Source organism: Hipposideros armiger, unplaced genomic scaffold, assembly GCF_001890085.2.
Source record: "Hipposideros armiger isolate ML-2016 unplaced genomic scaffold, ASM189008v1 scaffold_298, whole genome shotgun sequence".
Classification (NCBI taxonomy): domain Eukaryota; kingdom Metazoa; phylum Chordata; class Mammalia; order Chiroptera; family Hipposideridae; genus Hipposideros; species Hipposideros armiger.
The window spans coordinates 2,021,845-2,049,086 of NW_017731648.1; the positions used below are offsets into that span (position 1 = coordinate 2,021,845).

At 38.9% G+C, this 27,242-nt stretch overlaps 1 protein-coding gene across 1 annotated transcript; it reads right to left on the bottom strand.

Annotated features, from left to right (window-relative positions):
* Window positions 1-13,522: 13,522 nt before the first annotated feature.
* On the bottom strand, window positions 13,523-24,961 carry LOC109391587 (zinc finger protein 14-like). The gene is given in 5 exon segments (XM_019659226.1): window positions 13,523-13,661; window positions 13,663-15,063; window positions 15,461-15,521; window positions 15,726-15,852; window positions 24,943-24,961. Coding segments are annotated over 4 exon segments (1,593 nt in total). The 5' UTR covers window positions 15,760-15,852; window positions 24,943-24,961; the 3' UTR covers window positions 13,523-13,564.
* Window positions 24,962-27,242: the final 2,281 nt, after the last annotated feature.

The following is a 27,242-nucleotide window of genomic DNA, read 5'->3' on the forward strand; positions in this document are numbered from 1 at the left end:
AAATCGTCTTATACGCCGGCAAATACGGTACATGTTCTTTTTAGCTTCTGTAACTTACTTTGCATATAGCCCTGCCTTATAAAAAACCAGACCCCCGAGCCTGGGGACCGTTTTCCTTTAGCTGGGGAGACGGTTGCTGAGCTCAACTTAATAAAATCTTCGGAACCCTAATTTGATATCCAGCCTCTTTATTAATTGTCTGGACTTAACACTTTCTAATCTGTCTGCATGCATTTTATTTTATTATTATTATTATTTTTTGCCTAATGGTTCTGGCTTAAATGTCCAGTACATTCTAGAATAGAAATGGTAAGAGCAGACATCCCTCTTTGGTTCCTTATCTCAGGGGAAAGCATTCCAGTCTTTCACCATTAAATATAATATTAGCTATGGGTTTTCCATAGATGCTTATTATGAGGTGAGGATATTTCCCTCTATTCCTTGTATGCTGAGTGCTTTAATCATGAAACAGTATTGGATTTTGTCAATTCACTCAGTTAAGCAAGACTAGGATTATTTAAAGTGGTTTTTGTTTGTCTGTTTACTAATTCAACCACTTCAATTTTTATAGTTCTATTCAGATTTTCCTTGAGTTCATTACAATAGTTTTTGTTTTAAAAAATTATCCACTTTATCTGTTACCTAATTTGTTGTCATACAATTGTTCATTGAGTTCCTTTATTATTCTTTTTATTTCTGTAATGTCAGTAGTCACATCCCTGTATTCATACAAATTTGTATTCATACAAATCCCAGGTTGTATGAATTTGAATCTTCCCCCTTTTTCTGAAGATCAACCCAGCTAAAGATTAATAACATTTTGTCAATCTTTCCATAAAACTCACTTTTGATTTCATTGATTTTGTATGTGGTTTTTCTATTGCACATTTCATTAATTTCTGCTCTTATTTTTTATTTTGTTTTCTCCTTGCTTTGGATTTGGTACCTCATCTTTTCCAGTCTGTTAGGTTGAAAGGTTACGTTATTGATTTGAGATCTTTCTTCTTTGCTAGTATAGGCACTAATGGCTGTAAACACTTTTTTGTTCCATTGTATTTAAAACCAATAAACCTTGACCCTTTGGGCATGATATATGTCCCTCACTATCTCTAGTAATATTTTTTGCTTTAAGTATATTTTGCTGCATATTTATATCACCTCTTCAGTTATCTTGGGAGTGCTGTTTACAGATATATCTTTTCATGCTTTTACTTTCGATCTATTGATATCTTTGAATCTACAGGATGCTGTATACAGCATATATTTAGATCATGGTTTGTTTTTTTAAAACCTGGGTGACAATCTCTTCTTTCTATTTGGATTATGTAATCCATTCACATTTAGTATTATTGACATAGCTGCAATTACACCAATCATTTCACTTTCTTGTGGGTTTTTTTTGAGATTTTTTTATTGGGGAATTGGGGGAGGGGAACAATGTTGGGGAATCAGGGAAGTGGAACAGACAAGTTGCTATCCTTTTTTTGTTCTTCAATCTAGTTGTGGAGGACGTCGCTTCACTGGCTCATGTTAGTATTATCATTGCGCTCTTCCCAGCTAAGGCAGTCAGTCGCCGGCCACTGGATGGCTCACGCTGGCTGCCAACCACTCATGGTAACTCATGGCAGCCCACTGCAACAGGGGCTGCAGCCTATGCCGTTGCCTGCGACTCACGGCAGCCCAGCTCCAGGTCAAGCTGTTGTTCACCATCTTAGCTGTAGAGGGTGCAGCATCACTGGCCCTCATGTGGGATCTGAACCGGGGCCCTGCTGCTCAGAGCTGGTTTCCCAAGCCAGCTCTTAACCAACGCGCCACTCGGCCAGCCCTCACTTTCTTGTTTTTAACAATTCCCATGTTCTATTTAGTTTCTCTACTTCTTCTTTATAGCTTTTTTTTTTGCAACAAGTGAATATTTTCTAATGTAGCATATTAAATTTTAAGTGACTTTTCACTATAGTTTTGAAGTTATTTTATACAGGTTGTTCTGTTATCATGTACTTCTTAATTTATAAGAATGAGATTCAGATTTTTACTAGCTTAATTCCAGTGATACATGGAAACATTACCCCTACATAGCTCTATTCCCTTTTACCATTTTTGTGGTATTGCTAAGCAGGTTATATCTATTAATGATATACCCCAATAATATGCTGTTCACTTATTTTTTTTACCATCTATAGTCATTTTCTTATCCCAGTACAACTTTGCTCCCATAATGTCTTCTGTGGATTTAATTGCAAACATATTGCAAATATAGTACATTTCCATAAATTATAGTCCCAACAGCACATTACATATACAGTATTTTATGAAATTTCTTTGACATCAGTTGATAAAGGTGATGTCTGAGACTGTAAACCAACATAATCAGTTGGGAGGGTCTGTGGGAGGAGCTAGGGCTTATGGGAGACGTTCCCACATTCAATTTCGCCATGAGGACCTTACAGGAAGGATTCTATGCTTACAACAAAGCTCTGTGTTTATAACTACCCTTCCCCTTAACTTCGTATTTCCCCTCTATAAACACCTCTCCATCTTTACACACACTTCAGTTGTGTATGTGTGCATGCACAGGATTATAATCTTTTCTTTTTCCTAAATAAATCTATTTTGGTGACAAGACACCTAGTCAATCTTGTTTTCCAGGCACCTAGACAATATTGTTTTCCAGGCAACACAGTTAAGAGAAGAAGAAAATATATTGTCTGCCTTTCATAATAACATATTTACTTGTGTTTTTTTTGTTTCTTTGTATTACTATGAAATCTGTAAGAATTGGGTCATTTTAATTGTTGGCTTTTCTAGTGCATGATTCCCACTTTCTGTATCTTTACATGTCTCATAATACTGTTGCAAACAGACATTTTAGGTAATGCCTAGTTGTAATTCTGAATACTGGTCCCCTTCCTTCTAGATGTTTTCATTGTAATTTGCTCATTTATTTTCTTTAGTGACTAGCTGCATTATTTTAGTTGTCTATTTTTTCCATATAGAGTGAAACCTCTGATGTAAACCTGTGTGAAACAAAGTGACTCTATCTTAAAGATAAACCACCATTTTTGACTCCTGAATATACCTGGACCTCTGATTCCCCCTCCCTGAGTTTTGGAATGTACAACAGAACTCTGGGCTAATCACGTAATTCCCATTAGTTCTGCCTCCGGAGCAAGATGCTTTCAATGTTATCTATCTCTTAACTCGCTCTGGTGCCAGAGCCTCCCAGCACCTGGTACCTTTGATCACCCATGCATTCCTTTCCCAGAAAGTAGGCTCACTGCCTAGCCGATATAAGCACATAGTCAGGGGTGGGGTGTGTGGAAGGTGTGGGGGATATCCATGGCATCTTGCCATTGCCCAAAGTGTGCCTCCTATGTAAGTTTCCTTAGTTAACTCTTGATGTAATGATGGAGTTGTCAGCCTCTTTCGAGTCTCTCAGACCCAGGAAATTTTACATAACAAGCTGCTAAGAAACCCAAAACACTACTTCAAAGGTACATGCATCCATATGTTCATTGAAGCATTATTTACAATAGCCACGATATGGAGGCAACCTGGGTGTCTTATCAATGGGATGAATGCATAAAGAAAAGGTGGGACATATATACAGTGGAACATTACTTAGCCATAAAAAGGAATGAAATCTTGCTACCTGTAACAGCATGGATAGACCTAGAGGGTATTGTGCTGAGTGGAATAAGTCAGACAGAGAAAGACAAATGCTATATGATTTCACTTGTACATAGAATCTAAAGAACAAAACAAACAAACAGAAACAAATTCATTGTTACACAGAACATTTTGATGGTTGCCAGATGGGAGGGGGTTGGAGGGATGGGTGAAAAGGGGAAGGGTTAAGAAGTACAAATTGGTAGTTACAAAATAGTCATGTAGATATAATGTAAGCATAAGGAATATAGTAAATAATATTGTAATAATTATACATGGTGTTAGATGGGTACTAGGCCTATCGGGGTGATCACTTCATAAGTTCTATAAATGTCTAATCACTTGTACACCTGAACCTAATATTGTATGTCAACTATAATTGAAAAATAATTATTAAAAAATCTATTTAGAGGATCACACAACACAAATGCTTCTCTTTTAAAATAAATCATTTAATTAATTTATAAAGTATTAAAAATAAAATATAGTGTTAGTCTGGATTCTCCAGAAAAACAACCAATATTATGTGCATATGTAAGCATGTGTGTAATTATACACATATATCAATATTTTTTCTTTAAGGAAGAGGCTCATGTAATTATGAAGACTTGGGTAACTCAAAATTCTACAATATAGATAGGTACTATAAAAACCAAATGGAAAAATTGTAGTTTAAGTCCAAAGAGAGTCAGTCTAGTGGCAGAATCCTTCCTGTTAAAGAAAGGTCAATCTTTCTTCTGTTAAGAAGTACAATTGATTGGATGAGGCATACCCACGTTATAGAGGGTAATCTGATTTATCCAAACCTTCCATTAAAATGGTAACCTCATTGAAAAAAACCCTGCACAGAAATATCCACTACAATGTTTGACTAAATATATGGACAGTATAGCCAATCCCAGTTGATAGATATTGGCTTCTAGTTTTCTTGTGGTGTCGTCTGGCTTTGGTATCTGAGAGGTGCTGGTTTCATAAAATGAGTTTGGAAGCATTCCTTTTTCTACTAATTTTTGGAAGAGCTTAGGAAACATTGGTCTTCTTTCTTTCAATGTGTTATTATTTATTATTCGTTTGTTCAGGCTATTTTTTAACCTTGGTAGGTTGTATGTTTCTCGGAATTTGGCAATTTCTTCTAGGTTATCTGATTTGATTGCACATAAATGTTCTTAATAGTCCTTTGATTCTTTTTATTTTTGAGGATTCCATTGTAATACATCCTCTTTCATTTCTCACTTTATGTACTTGAGTCTTCTCTCTTCTTTTCATACTTTATCTAGCTAAGGGTTTGATTTTATTTTTTTAAAACCCAATTTTTTTCTATATTATGTTCTAATCTTCATTATTTCCTAACGTTAGCTAAGTTTGGATTTATAATAGTTTGTTGTTCTTTTTTGTAGTTCCTTAAGGTATAAATATAGGTTGTTAATTTGACATTTTTCTTAATATAATTGTTTATTACAATAAACTTCTCTTAGAGTAATCCTCACGCTGCATAAGTTTTCATCGGTTGTGTTTTCATTATCATCGAGATATTTTAAAATTTCCTTTAAATATCATCTTTGACCAAGTGATTTTCAAGTGTGTTATTTAATTTCCATGTATTAGTGAATTTTCATAACATTAAAGATAAATAGAACTTTAATGTGATGTTGATGATTTCTTGAATTGGTATTAGACTATGTTTGCTGTAGCTGTAGGTGTCAGAGGCTTCAAAATCTTCTAGTCTCCTGTTTTTCTCCCCTGATGTGCTTGGGCATCCCTAGAAATTCAATTTTAAGTGGAGTCTGTGTCTCACAACTCCCTGTTTTTATCCACTGTTTTTATACAGGAGTCTTGTTGACATAAGGAGAAGGTGTTTGGGTGAAGAAATATTCTTATGTTATGATTAAAATTGTAATGTCTTGGTGAAAGAGAATCCTGAGACTATAACTTCAGATAGGTTCTTAGAATTTATTCCCTTCCCCTTTTCAGAGAGGAAACCTAAAAACTCTAGGAGTTGTCTGACTGCTGCTTTTACAATAAGATAAGGTTTTGGCAAGTTAGTTTTGAGGAATGGCCTAAGTTACAGAGAACCAAATGCTTGTGTACATATCAAAAGGTTTTCCTCACATTTCCTGCATGCAGCATGAGGCAACATTTTCCAGTATTCACAGCAAGAAACTGCTTGGGCTACTGTACAAAAAAATTCATACATATTGGGGGTTCCCTAAGATGGCAGTTCAAAAGCCTTTAACTCTCAAGCAAGTCCACACTGTCTCCAGCAAATACATCTCTTAACATTTTGTGTTCCTAGAGGTTGCTGGTTCCAGTCATTTCTCCTCTTAGTGAGCAGTATTTCTCTATAGTCACTGTCTCTCGTTTGAATGCCCTGGTTTGTCATGTAAACTCAAATCTTTCAGGGATGGAAAAACAGCTTTCGATTTTCGGACTGTTCAGTTTTTTTCTGATGTGAAGAATGATCACCCTAAGCTTTTTCCATAGCAGACCAGAAACCATCCATGCATTTCTGTTCCTCTGTATTTTTCCCTTGTGAGACGAAGCCATTTTCACTTAGTGGTTGTACTGCTAGTGCCCATGTATTTTCAAAGTTTTTCATTTGTGACCACTGCATCTAAAAATATTATCATAGTGGGATATCTGCATTTGGATATCTTATCCTCATCTACTCAAATCTCCACATCCTGAATACCTATGTGTCACCAGAAAGATGTTTGTCATTGCCCTTTTGGAGGCAAGATTACTTTGTCATGCAAAATGGGATTGGGTGTAAAGACGGATGTCATCACAAATATCAAGTGAATAGAAAAATAAGTACTCAGTGGTACATTCTAAGGAGAGTAGGGCAAGGTTAAGCTGGTCAGGTGGCTTGTGCAGAGAATGGGATGGCCTTTTAATGGCTATAGAGGTAGAGCCTGCAGGTTTTCAAGGGTCACCCAAGGGTTATCAATGGGTTGATCCTCCTACCCATTGACACAAAAAGAAAGGGGCATGTATCAATCTGCCCCTTTGTATCTTGTGTACCATTTGTGGGCCAGGCAGGGTGACTGAAGCTGATTGTCAAATATCAAAAATGATATCAATGTCTTTATTTAAGTTCTCTCTTGAGGTTTGTGGACTAAATGACACCACACTTCATTTAAATGAACTTGAATATGAATTGAAATACCATATGAAAATCATAAACCACATGTAGTTAGATGACAAAGCCTCAAAATAATATTTGACTCCATTCATCCCAGGGGTTTGGAGAGATCCAGGTTCCCAAACTCTGATCAATTATTTTAGTAATGCAAACGTTTAATCTGTTGTTTCATTTCTTGTGTTACTGGTGGCACCTTGCCAGTGTAGCCTACCACATGCATCAAGCAGCCCTTTGAGGGGCACAGAACTCTCCCTGGCTGTTAATAGATAGTCCAAAGGCAAGTGGCCATCAGCTACCCTGGCTTCAGGGAGTTTACCTACAAGGAAAATATCTGTATCATTAGCTGACTGCTGCATGAATTATGAGTTTCGGACATTTCCTACGAGATTGCCATTAATGATGTGTTTTGCTGAATGACATCATTTGTGCCCAGGTCAGTACCAGTAACTCCCAGGACAATGACTGCAATTGGTCAGAAAACATATTTGTTTTGGATGGGCCAGAGGGGTTTTAAAGGAGGGTGCCCAAAATGAAATACAGTTGACTTTTGAACAACACAGGTTCCACCTTTTAGAGGATTTTTGTCAGTTGACCAATTCAGTTCAATTGACCCAAGCATTCAAACCTGTGTTTATCAAGCGTCAACTAGTGGTCGGGAGTCCATTTCCAGGGAGGATCAACTAAGTTATAACTGCATTTCCAATTATGAAGTTGGTTGGTGCCCCTAATCTCTCCGTTGTTAGTCACTTATAGTGACATGCTGGGTACATAGAACCTGGGAAGACCTATGGTTGGGATGTACTACTACAATAAACCAACAAACTGTAAGAGGTACCATTCTGACAGAAATGTCTACCATTTAAAGTCTCTACTTGTAAGGGGGTCAGTGAGCCTGATGATCAGAACAATATAATAGCCCCCAAAGATTGGGGTTTGAATGTAAATAATGCCTCCATCAGCAGGAAGATCTCGAAAAGAAGGCAAGGTTGGTCTAACTGAGCCACTAGGCCATCCTGTGAATGTTGTAGCCTGGGGTCAGAAGAGAGAAACTAGTTGCATTGAATTCCATTTTCAAGAGCTCAGTATTTTGTATTTTAAGAACTGAGTAAATAATATCAGTAATTTCTAGTGTGTCTTTCTGAGTCCCTGGACAGCAAGATCATGTATGATAGAATGAGAAATTTGTCTACATGAGTCTCTGCCATGGTCCACTCATAGCAAGTAGCCCAGCAGAGGGGTGAAGAGTCCTACCAAATCTATTTGCCACCACCTATAGGGACTCCTTTTTTGGCCTGCAAAGTATGTGCATCGATTATAGTATCTGTGGCATGTTTTGTTTCTTGTTGGTTTTTTTTTAAAGAAATTTTATTGGGGAACAGTGTGTGTTTTTCCAGGATCCATCAGCTCCAAGTCAAGTAGTTGTCTTCAATCTAGTTGTGGAGGATGCAGCTCCTTAGCCCACATGGAGAATCGAACCGGCAACCTTGGTGTTATAAGCCTGCGCTCTAACCACCTAACCTAACTGACCGCCCAGCACGTTTTGTTTTTAAACATCAGGCACATTGATCAGTAACTAAGTTAATCATGGAAGGGAAGGGAAGTCCTTTCAATTTTGCCTAGACATTTAGGTTAGAGGCCTCTAAATAGTTTCATATTACGTGAAGCCACAGTCCCAAGTCCCAGATAATAATGTCTAAAGTCATGACTACATGTCCTATATACAAAATGTTTAACAAATGCATAAATGGAAATGATGTATATATCTTTATAAGGAATCATTACTGTTAATCAAGGAACAGGACTTTTTTATATTGCCGCCCTCTACTTCTATACCCAAGCAGTTCCTGAAACAGTGTTTAAGAGGTATTCACAGTAGATATTCAAGAGATCAATGACGTCATCACTTATTGAGGCTCCTACATGCACAGAAAAGATACATACACAACCCAGCCTCCCAACTACTTCACGTTATTTTTTGATATTACATCACAGCCCTTATTCTGTCTTAAAGCTTTACCATTTGTTAACCAGCTTTTAACTAAAACACTTAATGGTAAAGGGTGTCTAATACACCATAGGAAATACATGTGTTTACATAATAAGAAGGAAAACCAAAAACTGTTGCAGAGGACCAGGAGCTGGCCTTGCTCTCTTTGTAAGCCAAGTCCTATCCTGCAGGAGACACAAATGTCACATGCCTCCTTCATCAAAGGTCATCAGTGACCATAATGCACCAAGAAATCTATAAGGGTATTTTGTGCCCATGTCTCTAAAAATGGTAAGGACATAGTTCCAAATCATAACAATGACCAATAGTCCCCTCTTCTTACTAATATTACTCACTGCTTCTTACAAATTAAGGTTAGCTCCAATACATGGTTTTTGCCTTCTAAAAAACGGTGATTACTATGACCAATGATAGAATGAAGTTTGCCTCCTCACAGCATTCAATACAGAAAAAGGTCTTGCTTCCTTGAATAGCAATTAAATCAACTAACAGGAACCAAAATCCTATAAGAAGTTATTCTCAGTACCTGTTACTGTTACACCTCACAGTCCTTTATGGTTTGTGGTCATTCTTATTAGAATCATTATACCCCTCTCTTTTTTATTATAGGTGTGATCCTGAAAGTCACTGGCAGCAGGGCACTGAAAAAAAGATGAGTTAAGTTTTTCATATTAAGAATGAAAGAGGAGGGCCGGCCAAGTGGCTCAGTTGGTTAAGAGCGCGAGCTCTGAGCAACAGGGTCACCGGTTCGATTCCCACATGGCCCAGTGAGCTGCACCCAAGCTGAGTTGCCACTGAGCTGGTGAGAGCGCATGCTCTTAGCAGCAAGGTTGCTGGTTCAACTCCTGCATGGGATGGTGGGCTGTGCCCCACCCCCAAACTAAGATTGAACACAGCACCTGGAGCTGAGCAGCCATGAGCTGCCTACAGGAGACCGGATGGCTCAGTGTGCAACAAGGTTGCCAGATGGACTCCTGCATGGGATGGTGGACTACATGCCCCCCGTCACCGCCACCCCCACCCCCGCCCCCGCAACTAGATTGAAAGCTGTAACTGGACTTGGAGCTGAGCTTGCACCCTCCACAACTAAGGTTGAAGGAGAACAATTTAACTTGGAGCTGATGCATCCTGGAAAACACAATGTTCCCTTTCCCCAATTCCCCAACACTGTTCCCCTCCCCAATTTCCCAATAAAAATCTTAAAAAAAAAAAGACTGAAAGAGGAAGTAGTTTCATGACAAAAATTGTAACTACAAAATAAAAAATAAAATTTGCCTGAGGAAAAAATACCTGGACTTACATGTACATAATATTGTCTCATAATGTATAATGATTAAATGAAAAAGAATTACAAAGTTTATCTGAAATTCCATAATTATAATGGGACTAGGTAATATGTCATCACAAAAAATGAAAAACACAATACTTGTTAGTATCCTACAACTTAAAAAAGTTAATATTTCTATGAAACAACTACAGAAGTGTTAGTTTGACCCCCAAAAAATGCACATACTTTTAATGACATAAAATCAAACATAATTGAAAAAAATATTGAGGGCTTGCATTCAGCTACAAGTAATGGGAAATACCCATGGTCTTCCTGACCAGAGGAAGGGGCCTGTTCTCACATGGAAGGACTGGGTCATGGCAGCCACTGCACATGCAGCCGAGAACAAATACCCATGTCTTTCTTCTGACGGCACCATTATAGATGTCATGGTGAATCAGGAAAACATACTCACCAGCACTATTAACAGCATAAAGCTGTTTGCTATACAAATTAGGCCTTATACTGATATAATAATCCAAAGAGGGAAACCAGAGAATACTCACATAAATCAGTTTCCTAGTGGACACAAGAGGGCTTACAGAAAAACCCACACTCTGGTGTGGATCTTGTGAAGACATCAGTGGAAAACCACATCTCTAAGAAAATGGAAATCAAATAGTTAGTGGTGGTTTTGAAGATACACTTGATTGAATGGTAAAGAATCCAAAAAGTCAGCTGGAAGATGGTGTCCTTGAAACCCACATGTGTCTCTCTCTCCACCTGAATGGTGGTGTCTCCAATATCTGACTATTGCCTTCTTCGCTTCTGCTTACCAAATCTCATGCAAGTGAGGCTATTGGTAAATTCTAATATGAGAGAAAATGAATTCTGGAAAATCTAGTTCCTAACACTACAGAAAGGGGTGATATGTCCAGCTTTAGATATTTGTCCTATCACAGGTATCTCTTCTTTTTTTTAAAGATTTTATTGAGGAATTGGGGAAGCAGAACAGTGCTGGGGAATTGGGGAAGGGGAACAGCCACATTGTTGTCCTTCAGTCTTAGTTGTGGAGGGTGCAGCTAGCTCAGCTCCAAGTCCAGTCGCCATTCAGCAGCCCGTTGGCAGCTCAGCTCAAGGTACCATGTTCAATCTTAGTTGCGGGTGGGCATAGTCCACTATCCCAAGCGGGAGTCAACTGGACACCTTGTTGTTAGGAGCATATGCTCTCACTAGCTGAGCCATCCTGCCATCTGTTGGCAGCTCAGCGGCAGCTCAGCTTGGGCACAGCTCACTGGCCCAGGTGGGAATCGAACCGGCGACCCTGTTGCTCAGAGCTCACGCTCTTAACCAACTGAGCCACTCGGCTGGCCAGCCCCAAGGTATCTCTTCTTAAATTAAAATCTATTCACTAAATGCCAGTCAAGAGGAAAAAAGAAAAAGAAAAAAGAAAAAAAAAGTCAAATATGAAAATAACTCAAATTAAAACGTATTCTTTCATAAACTTGTCAAACAAAAATTTACTGCAACAGTTTATAAGAATGGAAAATGGAAAAAGGGCTCTTATACCCATCATCTTAAAACAGGAGCTTATTTAGTAAGAAAGGGAGAACATATATAATGGACTAGGAATATCCAGAAACTGTCACAAGACCTGTAAGAAGATTCCAACTTATACCAAATTGTCATTTCTCAATGACCCCTTAACACAAAAAAAGTAAACATCATTAAAAAAAATTATACCTAATTGCATATTAGAAATGCACTTGAATTAATGCATAGATCTAACAGGGTTCAAAATGTAAAAAGACAATGTTATTAATTGATTTAATGAAAAATCACTGCCTATTAATGTTATATACTATTCTTGAAAGACAACTTGCAGAATTGTCTCACTTCAATATGCATTTCTGAAAGAACCTACAGCTGACCCATGAACATAAGTTTGAACTGCACAGCTCTACTTATACTCAGATTAAAATTGTGTATACAATGGAAATCCGTGCATGCAGAGGTCCATCTTAAGTTATACGATGATTTTTGATTGTGTGGGCAGTTGATGCCCCTAACCTCCACATTGTTCAAGGGTCTACTGTAGAAGAAATCCTGTGTACAATGATGCATGAATAGTAAGAAAAGAAAGAAGCTTGGTAAACATAATTTACAATTTTAAAATCAACCCTTTAATGTTAAACATTTTCTGGAAAATTATACATGAATTAATTTCCATCAAGCCTCCTCACTTTATTTACATTTGCATTTCTTTTTGGGTGGCGTTTTACATGTCAAGATGTGCCAATTGAAGTCTTTTCCTCACTATTTACATTCAAGAGGTTTGATCCAGTGAGTTCTTTCATGCTTTTGGAAGACGGATGGCTGAAGGTTTCCCCACATTCTTCGAATTTATAGTTTCTTTGCGATGTGTACTCTCATTTTGTAATTTTTAAAAATTTTGTTACAAATGAAGGTTTTTCCACAAATCTTACATTCATAGGGTTTTTCTCCAGTATGAGTTCTTTTATGTCATTGTAAGAAACTGTTCTGTATAAACTTTACCACGTTGTTTTCATTCATAGGGTTTATGAGGTGTGATCAGAAAATACGGTGAATGTTTAAATTTAAAAAATTTTTTATTACAATAAAAAATAACATTGCCATTAATCCCCCTGAAAATACTCCCCCTTGCTTCGAACACACTTATCCTATCATTCTTGCCACTTTTTCTGAAGCAGTTCTGGAAGTCCTCTTTCGTGAGTGTCTTTAGTAGTGCTGTTGTGGTTGCCTCGATATCCTAAATTGATTCAAAACATTTACCTTTCATCGTCATTTTCACTTTGGGGGAGAGCCAGAAATAGCACGGTGCCAGATCCGGTAAAAAAGGTGGATGAGGACACATCGTAATGTTTGTATTTGACAGAAATTGCCGTATACCAGAAGTGATGTGTGACATGGAGCCTTTTCATTGTGATCACAAAATACAGTGAATGCTCCTGCCAAGTGCTATCCAATGGAAAGGTAGGGATCTGCAATAGGGGAAGTGGCGCATCAAACCTTTGTAACATTGTGTGACAAGTTTCAACTTGTTTGGTGCAGTCAGTCAGGCATGAGCTACTGTTGAAAGAAGGTGTGTGTTAAAGTGTGCTGTAAATTACTGTCCATCATGACAATGCTCCATATCACACATCGCTTCTGGTATATGGCAATTTCTGTCATCAAAACATTATGGTGTGTCCTCATCCAGCTTATTCACCGGATCTGGCATTCTGTGACTTCTGGCTCTTCCCCAAAGTCAATATGATTCAGGACATCGAGGCAGCCATGACAGCACAATTTAAGACACTCACGAAAGAGGACTTCCAGAACTGCTTCAGAAAGTGGCAAGAATGATGGGATAAGTGTGTTTGAAGCAAGGGGGAGTATTTTCAGGGGGATTAATGGCAATGTGTCTTTTACTGTAATAACATTTTTAAAATGTAAACATTCACCGTATTATTTGATCATACCTTGTAACTCCAGTGTGAGTTCTTTCATGTCTTTGATACAAATTAAGGCAAATGAATGCTTTCCCATATTCCTTATTGAAAAGGTGTGTTTCCAGTATGCATTTTCATGTGTCTTTGAAGGGATTTTCGAGAAATGAAGGCTTTATCACAACGTTTGCACTCATAGGGTTTCTCTCCTGTGTGAGTCCTTTCATGTGTTTGTAAGGAATGGTAAGATTTGAAGGCTTTTCCACATTCCTTACATTTGTAGGGTTTCTGTGCAATGTGAGTTCTTTCATGTATTCGAAGATTACTGGGATACTTGAATGTTTTACTACATTTTTTGCATTCATAGGGTTCCTCTCCTTTGTGACTCCTTTCGTGCATTTGTAAGGAACTGGAATATCTGTAGGATTTTCCACATTCCTTACATCCATAAGGTTTCTCACCTGTGTGAATTCTTTCATGTGTTTGTAAGTTACCAGAAGACCTAAAGGCTTTTCCACATTCCTTACATTCATAGGGTTTCTCTCCTGTGTGAGTCCTTTCATGTGTTTGTAGGGAATTGGAAAATCTAAAGGCTTTTCCACATTCCTTACATTCATATGGTTTTTCTGCAATATGAGTTCTTTCATGTTTTCGAAGGTAATTGGGAGCACTGAAGGCTTTTCCACAATGTTTACATTCATAAGGCTTCTCTCCAGTGTGAGACCTTTCGTGTATTTGTAAGGACCTATTATTACTAAATGCTTTTCCACATTCCTTACATTCATAGGGTTTCTCTCCTGTATGAATCCTTTCATGTGGTTGTAAGGAACTGTATGATCTGAAGGCCTTGCCACATTCCTTACATTTATAGGGTTTCTCTTCAGTGTGAGTTCTTTCATGTAGTCGAAGATAACTGGGATACCTGAATGCTTTATTACATTTTTGACACTGATAGGGTTTCTCTTCAGTGTGATTTCTTTCATGTCTTTGAGAACTTTTATAACACCTAAAGACTTTTCCACAGATTTTACACTGATAGGGCTTCTCTCCTGTGTGGGTTCTTTCACATATTTGAAGTGGAGTTGAAGAAGTAAAGGTTTTCCCACACACCTTACATTTGTAAGGAGCATCTACAGTATGTGAGATCATGTGTCTTTGAAGGGTTTTGAGCCACATGAAGGCTTTCCCACATTCCTCACATTTATAGGGTTTTCCAACATTGTGATTTTGTTCATGTTTTTCAAAACACTGAAAATAACTGAAGGTTCTCCCACATACATTACATTTATATGGCTTCTCTCCATATTTCTGATACTCAGAAGGCTTGTGCCCAGTGTAACACCTGATGTGCCTATTATGAGATGACTGCTGAATGAAGACTTTTCCACACACACTGTATTCCCATGGCTTTACTCCATGAGTTTTCTTTTTCAGATTCAGGTTTGGAATAAGGTTGAAGTTTTCTCCACTACCTTTTTCCCCTTCAGAAAGTCTCTCTACCATATGAGTTCTGGAAAAAACAACAAGCACATTATTATGATTTCTTTATAAGTGATTTTATATTTACTAGAATATTTTGACTACATTTTTGTGATTTATAGCAAAAACATAGGTATTCTGCTTTATCAACACTGTTTGAAATAGAATACATTGAAAGCTCTGGAAGACAACTTTAGCCTTGCTGTTATTGAAACAGTGATATTCATATATAGGGCTTATTAATGCTGTTTTCATGTGAACCAGTTTGCAAAACTGAACATCTATGTCATATATAGGAAAGTAATTTGATGAAAAATTTCTGAGAAGTAATTAATTTGAAGCAGGGATTGTTTTGTTTGCTTCGTTTTAAAATTTTGTAGCATAATAGTTTTCTCACATGACCTACAGCTTTCCTTTGTGTGACTCACCTTTGTTTTCTCCCCTGGTTTTTGTACTGATCTTCAATGTCATGATCTTCCCATTTTTTACCTAAAATGCAGACCCAGAAAAATCATCCAAAGTATTAGAAATTACATAAGTAATTATTAGATTCTAGTTCTGTGATGAGCTATGAACATGCCCAGTTTATTTACCAATGTCCTCCCTTCCCACATTACACATCTTAGAACAATTTTGAAGGGTAAGAAATACGTGTTCTCTAATAAGGAAGTAAAGGTAACTTATCATCCTTACCTACTGATGCCAGGTTCCTGAACGTTTCCAGCATCACATCTCTGTAGAGTCTCTTCTGTGAAGGATCCAGTAAGGCCCACTCCTCCAAGGTGAAGTTCACAGTCACATCTTCAAAGGTCACTGAGTCCTAAAACACCACAAATATGTGGTTCATGGGACTGACAGCACTGGACACCTAGACTCCCTTTACAGGAAGGTTAAGTATGATTCTGTCATCTCCAAATATTTATACTATGAATTAATCATCAGAAATTACTCTCTATCCACACTTACTTCCTTATAAAATTAACACCATCATAAACACACAGAAATTACCAACACATTTTTACTGTGATCAAATATGTCATAATTTTCTCTAATGGCAGGATTCAGAGCATGCTGGGAAATGATTGAAATGCTACGCAAATGAAACAAATATTATTATTTAAAAATCATCAATTTCTTGTGAAAAAAATTCTTTCATCTCCCTCTTTATTACCCATTTACAGTGCTCCATGAAAGAGAGGGTCATCACATCTGTATGAAGTTTCAATGATTTAAAACAGTGCAGAACTGAAGCTTTTTCTTCTATTCCCATCACCCAAAACAAAGAAGCCAGGAAGCCTGTGGAAATCCAACTTTTAACACAGCCTGGCTGGCTTTATTGTCTTAAAGCCCTCCAGACCATTTGAAGTGCAAACATACCTTGTTTTATTGTGCTTCACTTTATTGCACTTGGCAGATATTGCATATTCATAAATATCGAGACAAGACCCTCCACTAGCAATAAGATTACGACCCAGTGAAGTCTCATATGATGGTTAGCATTTATTAGCAATAAAGTATTTTTTAATTAAGGTATGTACACTCATCTTATAAACATATGGCATTGCAGACTTAACAGACTACAATACTGTGTAAATAGAACTTCTTTATACATTAGGAAATCAAAACAATGTATAGGCTTGATTATTAATCATTGGCTTTATTGCAATGGTCTGGAACCAAACCCACAATATCACTGAGGTATGCCTGTAATCAGATGCAGCTGGCTGAATGAAAATATTCTTATGGGGAAGCACTGCTTTTACCTTGTGTAATATTTATCACAGATTCAGTTCTTCCTTTCTCTCTCTGTATATTATGGTCTAGAAAGTTATTTGGAAATTAGAGCTCAGATACAAGGAAGAATGCATGACAACTTCCTGCCAACTTTTGGCATACGCTGAGATGATAGTAAGCCAGAAGTGCTCTCTCCAGCAGAACGATAACAGTCTATCCTGTGCCCTGCTGACACTGAGGAACAGGTTAAAAGCTATAGATTGCATGAGAGTTCACTGACATCCACAATGTTCAGTGACAAATTTCCTCATGATTATAAAATATCTAAGGTGTCAGCAATGCTTTTCTCCAACAGAACATAACATCTCCATTCCCCAATCAGGAGGAACTTTTCCTGACCAGAAGACACCTTAGAGGCTGCCCTCCCTTCTGTCACATCGAAGCTCCCCCATGGAGTACAGGAGCATGAGAGCTCAGCCCCTGAGCGTGGAAATCACTTGGCCACTAGGGTATGAAAGGGGTTACAACTTCCATAACTGAGGTCTCTGGGGAGAGTAAGTCATGAAATAGCTTGAGAGACCAAAAAAAAAAAAAAAAAAAGCATGGATCTTTTTTATTGAGGTTAGGGGGTGGGCTAAGGTGAGAGTTCACACACAAAGGCAGGATCTTGTGTGAATTTAGTCACTTGCCACCACAAAGGAGGGAGCACTAAGGTTTCTTATCACCTTAGACAGTTGTGGGGCACAGGGGAAGGAGGAGAGATGAGGCTCTAAAGCTGTCAGCAGTCAATTATTAAAAATTGGAGGAGACTGGGCCGGCCAAGTGGCGCGATGGTTGAGAACTGGCTTGGGTCGCCAGAGGACCCCGGTTCGGATCCCACATATGAGGGCCAGTGACACTGCCCTCCACAGCTAAGATGCTGAACAACAGCTCAACCTGGAGCTGGGCTGCCGTGAGTTGCCGGTGACGGCGGAGGCTGCAGCCCCTGTGGCAGTGGGTTGCCATGGGCTACCGTGTGTAGTGAGCAACCAGCGTGAGCGGCCAGCAGCCGCAGTGAGCGGCCGTCCAGAGGCCAGCAACTGATCTGCCTCGCCCGGGAAGAGCGCAATGATGGTGCCAACTTGGGCCAGTGAAGCAACGTCCTCCACAATTAGACTGAAGAACAAAACGACAGCAACTTGTCTGTTCCCCTTCCCCCAATTCCCCAATTAAAAAAAAAATTGGAGGAGACTGCTGATTTCTGTTCTGGCATTTAAGTAACTTAGAAGCTGTCATCCCAACCTCACTAGAAAAAAGCAAAAGAACTTGAAACGAACTTCTCTTCTTGGGTCTATCACAGCATTTAAGTCATAGGATCACCCAGTGTCTCTAAAATTGGCAAAGGGAAAACAAACACAGCATTCTGCAAAATGCCACAAATAGTCTGTTCTTTACATGGCCTGAACTCAATTAAGAAATTAAAAAAAAAAAACTATTTCAGCAGAGTTTAATGCAAACACAAAAAAAAGAACAAAAAAGATACATGAACCTCAAGACAACCTTCTTTAAGCAGGTTTAAATACACATGATGGAAATACCTGAAGGAAAAGAACAGAAGAAACCAGTGAAGTAACAATCACACAGATTTTCCTAAAACGAATGAGAGATGGCAAACTGTCAATCCAGGAAGTTAAGATGACACTAAATATGACAACCAAGTATCTCATATTCAAATTAGACAAAATCAAAGACAAAGAGAATATATTGAAAATAGCCAGAGGGGAAAATACTTTATAGAAAAACAAAGATAAGGATTAAATCAAATTTGGCTTATAAAACCATACAAGCAAGAAGAGTGTAAAGTAAAATAGTTTTTAAAGAATAAAAACTCTCCTAGAGTTCTTTGTCAAACAAAATTATCCTTCAAAAATAAAGGGAAAGAAGGACTTTTGGTGATAAAAATTGAGGGAATTTGTCAGGAGTACACCTACTTTGAAAGAAACAATAAAAAATTCATCAGAAAACTATAAATGATGAAGGTAATAAATTAGAAAAGGAATAAATGGAAGTAAAATATCTTTTGTATGCCTTATAATATAACAGATGACAGTTTAAAATAATACAGATTTAAATTTAAAATATTAAAGAGGTCTATTTTCCAAGAAGGCATAGCAATCCTTAATGTGTATGTGCATAACAACAGAGAAGCAAAATACATGGTGTGACAAAAATTATGGTGAACGCTGCTGCCCAGTGCCATCCAATGGAAAGGCAGGGATCTTCGATACGGGAAGCGGCGAGTCGAGCCTTAGTAACAGTGTGTGACAAGTTTCAACTTGTTTGGTACAGTCCGTCAGGTGTGAGTTATGGTTGAGAAAAGGTGTGTTTTAAAGTGTGCTGTAAACCATCCTCCATCATGCAACACTCCGTGTCACACATCACTTCTGGTATAAGGCAATTTCTGTCAAATACAAATATTACGGTATATCCTTGTCCACCTTATTCACCAGATCTGGCACTTTGAAACTTCTGGCTCTTCCCCAAAGTCAAAAGGACCATGAAAGGTAAATGTTTTGAATCGATTCAGGACATTGAGGCAGCAGAGACAGTACAACTAAAGACATTCAAGAAAGATGACTTCCAGAACTATTTCAGAAAGCGGCAAGAATGATGGTTTAAGTGTGTTCGAAGAGAAGGGAAGTATTTTGAGGGGGATTAATGGCAATGTGTCTTTTACTGCAATAATTTTTAAAAATTTAAACATTCACCATATTGTCTGATCACACCCTGTACATGAGGCAAAAACTGAGAGAATGGGAGGAGAAATAGAGGAATACCTTCCTACAGTGATAGAAATACCCTCTTCTCATGAATTATAAATTCCAGCAGCAGAAAATCACCAAGGCCAGAAATAAATTTGACAACACCATGTAACAACTGGATTTAATTTGTAATTTCTGAAACAGTTCATGCAACAAGAGCAGAATTCACATTCTTTTCAAATTCACATGGAAGCTTCACCAAGACAGAACACATTCTAGGACATAAAACACCACTTAACAAATCTGAAAAAAACAGAAATCATACAAAACACACCCTCACGTCACACAAGCATTACTCTAGAAATCAATAACAGGACGGTGGTTGAAAACCCCAAATATGTGAACATTCAACAACACACTTCTAAATAACTCAAAGAAGAACACTCAAGAGAAATAAAGTTATTTTGAACTACATGAAATAAAAATACAACTTATCAAAGGCTGTGGGATGCAGCAAAGGGAAATTTATGCCACTGAACAAATACACTAGAAAAAACAAAGACCTATAATCATTAATGTAAGCATCCAATTACAAAATAATAAAAAGAACTAATTAAACCCAAAGTAAGCAGAATTAAAGAAATAATAATATAAATTAGAAAAGAAATCAAGATGCTTGTGCAAAATCAATGAAGAAAATTAAAACAATAAAAGTGGGTTCTTTTTAAAAGTTAATAAAATTGATAAACATCTAATCAAAATAACTAAGAAAAGACCAAGACAGAAATTACAACATAAGGCCATCAAGGTTAAATGCAGGTGTGAGAGGCGGTCTCTGAGGCCTTATAGTGAAGGGGTCTCTGAGGACACTACCGGGTGTGCCTGTCGTATGGCAACTGAAACAGTCTAGAGCCTTCTGGGGTAGGGGTACCCATTCAAGATGGGGCAGTTTGCAAGTAACAGCATAAATACGTTCAAGTAAAATTTGTAAACAAGGAATATGTTGCCTCCTGAACACAAAGAAACTACACAATGTTGTCAGTGCTGAGAGGGGCCTTAGCTATTTCTCTATAGTGTCAGGAAGGTTGTGGCATTGTATTTATTACAATAATTTTTTTGTTTCAGGTGTCCAAAAATACATAGTGATTAGACATTTACCCCTCACAAAGTGATAACCCTAACAAGTCTATTACCCCCCTGACACCATACATAGCTATTATGCCATTGACTATACTCCCTATGCTGTACTTTGTATCCCGTGACTATATCGAGTTATGACAATTATTCATGAAATTGTTGCAATGATGTTGCTAACCTTTTTTGATATCAGAGGGATTATTCACTAAGAATTTGTACCAACTGGACAAACAGTTAACCAAGTTTACTATTTGGAAGTGCTGAAAAGGCTGAGTGAAAAAGTTAGACGAAAATGGTCTGAACTTTTTGCCAATAATTCATGGCTCTTGCATCACAACAATGCCCAGCTCATATGGCGCTGTCTCTGAGGGTTTTTTTTTTTTTTAAGATTTCATTGGGGAATTGGGGGAGGGGAACAGTGCTGGGGAATCGGGGGAAGGGGAACAGACAAGTTGCTGTCCTTTTGTTCTTCACTCTAGTAGTGGAGGACTTCGCTTCACTGGCCCATGTTGATATTATCATTGCGCTCTTCCTGGGTGAGGCAGATCGGTCGCCAAACTCTGGACGGCCACTCACGGCAGCTCTTGGCAGCTCACACTGGCTGCCAGACACACACGGTAGCTTATGGCAGCCCCACTGCAGCAGGGGCTGCAGCCTACGCCATCGTAGGCGACTCAACGGCAGCCCAGCTCCAGGTCGAGCTGTTGTTCACCATCTTAGCTGTAGAGGGCAGTGTCACTGGCCCTCATGTGGGATCCGAACCAGGGGTCCTGCTGCTCAGAGCTGGCGTCCCAAGCCAGCTCTTAACCAACGCGCCACACGGCCGGCCCTCTGAGGGGGTTTTTAGCCAGTAAACAAATAACTGTATTGGAACGCCTTCCCTACTCACCTAATCTTGCCCCCAGTGACTTTTTTGCTTACCCGAAGATAAAGAAAATATTTAAAGGAAGACATTTGGATGACATTCAGGACATCAAGGGTAATATGATGACAGCTCTGATGGCCATTCCAGAAAAAGAGTTCCAAAATTGCTTTGAAGGGTGCACTGGGCACTGGTGTTGGTGCATAGCTCCCCAAGGGGAGTACTTCAAAGGTGATCACAGTGACATTCAGCAATGAGGTGTGTAGCACTTTTTCTAGGATGAGTTTACGAACTTAATTGTCCAACCTCGTATTTTTTAATTATAGTTGACATTCAGTATTATTATATTAATTTCAGGTGCATGGCATAGTGATTAGGCACTTATATAATTTATGAAGTGATCCTCCAAGAAGTCTAAGACCCATCTGACACTATACAGTTTTTACAATATTATTGGCTATATTTCCGATACAGTATTTCATATCCCCATGACTATTTTGTAACTACCACATTGTATTTCCTAATCGCCTCACCTTTCTCACCCATTCCCCAACACTCCTCCCTTCCAGCAACCATCAGTTTGTTCTCTGTTTCCATGAGTCTATTTATTTTGTTTGTTCATTTATTCTGTTCTTTAGATTCCACATATGAAATCATATGGTATTTGTCTGTCTCTGACTTATTTCACTTGGCATAATACCCTCTGGGTCCATCCATATTGTTTCAAATGGTAAAATTTCATTCTTTTTTATGGCAGAGTAATAATATTCCATTGTACCACAATTTCTTTATCCAGTCATCTATTGATGCACATTTTGGTTGTTTCCATATCTTGCCTATTGTGAATAGTGCTGCAGTAAACATAGGGGTGCATATATCTTTTCAAATTAGTATTTTGGGTAAATACCCAGGAGTGGAATTGCTGGGTCATAAGGTAGTTCTATTTCTAATTTTTGAGGGGCCTCCATACTGTTTTCCATAGTGGCTGCACCAATTTGCAATCCTACCAACAGTGCACCAGGGTTCCCTTTTCTCCACATCCTCGCCAACACTTGTTGTTTGTTGATTTATTGATAAAGGCCATTCTGACAGGTGTGAGTTGATACCATGTTGTAGTTTTAATTTGCATTTCTCTGATGATTAGTGATGTTGAGTATCTTTTCATATGTTTATTGGCCATCGGTATGTCCTCTTTGAAGAAATGTCTATTCAGGTCCTCTGTCCATTTTTTAATTGAATTGTTTGTGGTTTTTTGGAGTTGAGTTATATGAGTTTTTAATAAATTTTGGATAGTAACCCCTTATCAGATATATCACTACCAAATATTCAGTAGGATGTCTTTTGATTTTGTAGATGGTTTTCTTTCCTGGGCAAAAACTTTTTAGTTTGATGTAGACCCATTTGTTTATGTTTCCTTTTGTTTCCCTTGCCCGAGGAGACATATCAGTAGAAATATTACTAAGGGCAATATCTACGAGTTTACGTCCTATATTTTCTTCCTATATTTACTTCCTATATTTTTATAGTTTTAAGTCTTAGTCCATTTTGAGGTTATTCGTGCATGGCCTAAGAAGGTGGCCCATTTTCATAAAACAATTTTTAAAAAGGTAACCAAAACATCAGGGCCTCAAATGTTTCAGGCAATGGCCCATCAACTTTTGGTGAACCCCTTTTTTCAGATATGTCAAATGACTATCCAGCAAGGAGAACATCATGAATGTCAGGTCATACCTGTTCTCCTGGAGCAAGGTAAACACAGCTCAGATCCTGCCTGCAGAGACTGTGAGGTGGTAATGGTGCTGAGGTTCCCTGAGGGAAGCAGGTAAAGGTGTGTCATGTCCCTTCAGAGGTGAAGGCCAACTGTAGTTGAGAGGCTGCTGACATAGGCACTGAACAGACCAGACTTACCTAAATCTATGAGAGCAGACTGTGTACCTGTTGCTCAGTGGATGGAATCAGTAATTTCCATAATTTGGGGGCCTGGGAATAGGGTTTTCTTTGCTGTGATCACAAACTCAAGGTTGTAGTAATCCAATGTGAGGTGTCATTCATTCTTTCCAGGTTTAAGAAGAGGTCACATTCAGATGTTCAAAGGAGAAGCACTGGGGAGAAGCACTTCTTCCTAATAGGTTTCATATACCATTTTTCAATCCTTGAAGGTCCTGTTAAATTGATACAAGGTTATATAAACTAATTTTACTAAGGGGTAAAAACAATGGAGTCCAGTTCTCTGCAAACAATTTGGAAGTGGCACAGATTTTTAATTTAATTTTAATTTATGAATTATTGTTTAGGAGACTTCCTGCTCAGCAAGAGATATTTTAGGAGAATGGGTGTTATGGCCATAAGGCAATGATGGACCTAGAAAGTGTTTTGCTAAGTGAAATAAGGCAGACAAAGACAAATACTGTATAATTTCACTTATATGTGGAATCTAAAAATGTAAAACCAATGAACAAACAAAACAGAACAGAAACTGACTCATAGATACAGAGAACAAACTGATGGTTCCAAGAGAAAACATGGGAGAGGTGGGATGGGTAAAAACTGTGAACAGGAATAAGAGGTACAGGCTCCCAGTTATGTAATAAATAAGTCACAGAGCTGTAATGTATAGCACAGGAAAAGGATACAACCAGAAGTCAGCCACCCGGAAGAAGTACCCTCACCCAACCTTTGCTGGCACCCGGATCTGTCTTCCAGCCTCCAGAACTGTGAGGAATAAATTTTTGTTGTTTATAAGCCAAAAAAAAAAAAGTAATATCGTAATAACTTTGAAAGGTGACAGATGGTTACTGACTTATTTGCAGATCACATTATAAAGTATAGAAGTGTTATTAAGTAACTGTGTTGTAAATCTAAAACTAATATAATATTGTATGTCAACTATACTTTAACAAAACATGAATTTAAAAATTACCCAAAAACTGAGGGGGAAAAAAAAGCCTGCTCTTTAGGGAATAGCCATCTGATGGTGTCACCTAATTCACAGGGTATAATCCTAGTAACAACCTATTACCCACACAAATTTCAAGGAGAACTCAGCTTTAGTCACACCTTCACTCTAAATGCACAGATAGGTTCCACCCAGGACACTGAACCAAAAGCATGTTGGAGGGCCCCACCACATACGCCTGCTCCCGAATGCCTAGAAGTTCTCAAAACTGTCCAGTCTGGTCGATTGCACATAGAACTGGGGCTTGGTAGGGTCAACACTGCCACACGGGGCAGCACAGCTCACAGCACCAGCTCCCCAATACCCAGTAGCTCACAGTGCGGGCCACCATCAGGCAGCAGAGCAGGTGAGCAAGTCAGAGCAAGAGAAGACAGACCCACAGGGTGGTCACATGGGATGTGCTGCTCACTGAGCCAACTGTTATGGTCACCTGCAAGGTGGCCCTCACACCCAGAGGTTAGGAAAAGGCTTATGACTCACATAATTGAAATATAGCCAGGTGGGGGGAGGCCTCTCAAGCAGCTCTGAAATGGCTTAAAAGAGTAAAAAAATAATAACAATTAAAAAAAGTGTGGACGGAAAAGGGGCCATAGGTTAAACCTGACAAGTTTAGGAGACTAAAACTAAGATGGCGTGAACACACACACATAAAAATTTTTAACTAAGTGGGCCATGGTGGGAAGTCACATCTTCAGCTTCCTCATTAAATTAATCTGTGACTTTTCAGTGGGACTGTTGCCTTTCTGTACCTAAGATGACATCTTTAATCCTTTTTCTGACCAGAGCTGCAACTGCAAAATTCCTCATTATTATGCTTGTCTCCTGATTACCATCTCTATGTGCTGTAAAAAGCTAAATGTTAGCAATCCTGCACCCACCTGTGTGGGAGGAGTACCTGTCTCTCCAATTTACTTTTATCCAATCCCAGAGATTTCCTCGCTTTGCTTTCTCCCACCCCCTTAATCTACCACCAGTGGATTTCATGTAACCTTCTCCCTTTGATTTTATGTATAACTGTAAAACTGCTATTCTTCAGAGCATTTTCTCAATCCGTCAAGATTTTGCTTCCCAGCAATTGTCGACAGTTTGGCTCAAATAAACTCATAAGTTTTCTCTTAGGCTGGATATTTTTCATCAACAAAAAAATGGCTTGGGATTTTATTGTGACGGGATGTTACAGAAAAACTATTCAGTGCCACTTGTCAAAGATGGTAAGGCGGATTTTATCAGAACCACTGCAATGGGTATATACAGACCATCATGGTGGGATTTCACAGTAGGGAGAAATGAGATTGGGCTCCACTCTGAGTACAGCAAGGGCAAGTGGGAATTCACGGCCAGAGAGCAGGTGGGGGTCAGTGCATGGCAAATTAGGAAGAGAAAAATCAGGGGGGTTAGGGGTCCCTGCTAAAACGACCTAACAGGCTTCTTTCTGCAGACAGGCCTGGGTGATCAGACATTGTTTGACGGTGCAGGAGGGGGAACCTGATCAGATATGGAAGAGGATGAGACAGGAGGGTGGGGATTCTGGTTCACCTGGCTTCAGGGTTCCTGCTAAAACTGGATTTTACAAGCACGTGCACAGGTAGGCCTGGGAGGAGGCTCAGGAGTCTGACTAAAGCTGTTCCAGCAAAGCATCCTTGTCAGGGCGGGGCCAGGGCAGGAGTCCTGCTCACAGGCAGGGGCTTATGGGGTGGAATGTGATGGTGACAGAGGAGGGAGCCCAGGACTTTGTCCTCAGCCTGTCCAGGTGGGGACACAAGGAATTTTCAAATCCCTTGCTAACTCAAAGGACAAGTTGCATCTCACTTTGTCTTTACCCTATATCTCCCATGGGGGTAGTTTCAGGAATAAGCAGCATATTATATGTACTTTGGGTTTGGGTTTAGCTACTTAAACTTAGTAAAATTTTCACAGATTTTCAAAAACTTTGATTAGTTTTCCTCACATCAAATTAAAATAGAAATTCAATTACTTTAGCCTTTTAAATTTCAATTTGGTGTAATAACACTCACCTACAAACACTGATGTAAAAATGAAAAATGGACCTGAGAGCTTAAACACATTCATCTCACATCTTGAGATTCTCTAGCCTGAAAGGAACAAAAAGTCTATTTAGTTCCACTATTTACTTGCCTCACGACATCATCTCTCTCAATCAACTTACATTTTTAAGTCCAAGAAACTAAAAATGTTATTTCTCGCACAGGGAATAAAATTACACAGCGCTCAGGGAAACCAGAGCCAAAGGGCTGCACTATTCAGTCGATAAAGGATCCAAAGGCAAGAAACACAAGTGTTGGAATCAGCTCAGATGGGCAGCCTGCTTCCCACAGGACAGAAGGAAAGCCGCTTTCAGAAGGTTCCACATTCCAGGCTCTCCAGGTTGAGACAGAACCCCTGGAGTGAGTCAGTCCCTGGGAAAGGAGGGAGGGACCCCTGAGCAGCCCTAGGAATAAACTCTGGAAGCTCCCATACCCTCCTCTCCCGGGGGAATAATGGAAACACTCCCTCTCTCAGGCCTCATTTCAAAGTGAGGAAATGCTCAGCTGGATTTAGTACAAGGTTCTGACCCAAATGAACTCCCAATTCATGAGCTCTAGTCCGGACACAGAACTCCTTTCACGGACTTTCTCAATGTGCACAAATTACACTCTGAGCGCACATGCACTGTGGACCCAAAACTCCTACCTATGTGTAGAAACAGGCTCGAGGAACCGCAACTAAAACCTGAGAAAGGGCACCACTCCCCACCAAATGCTCCTGCACCCCCAGCTCTC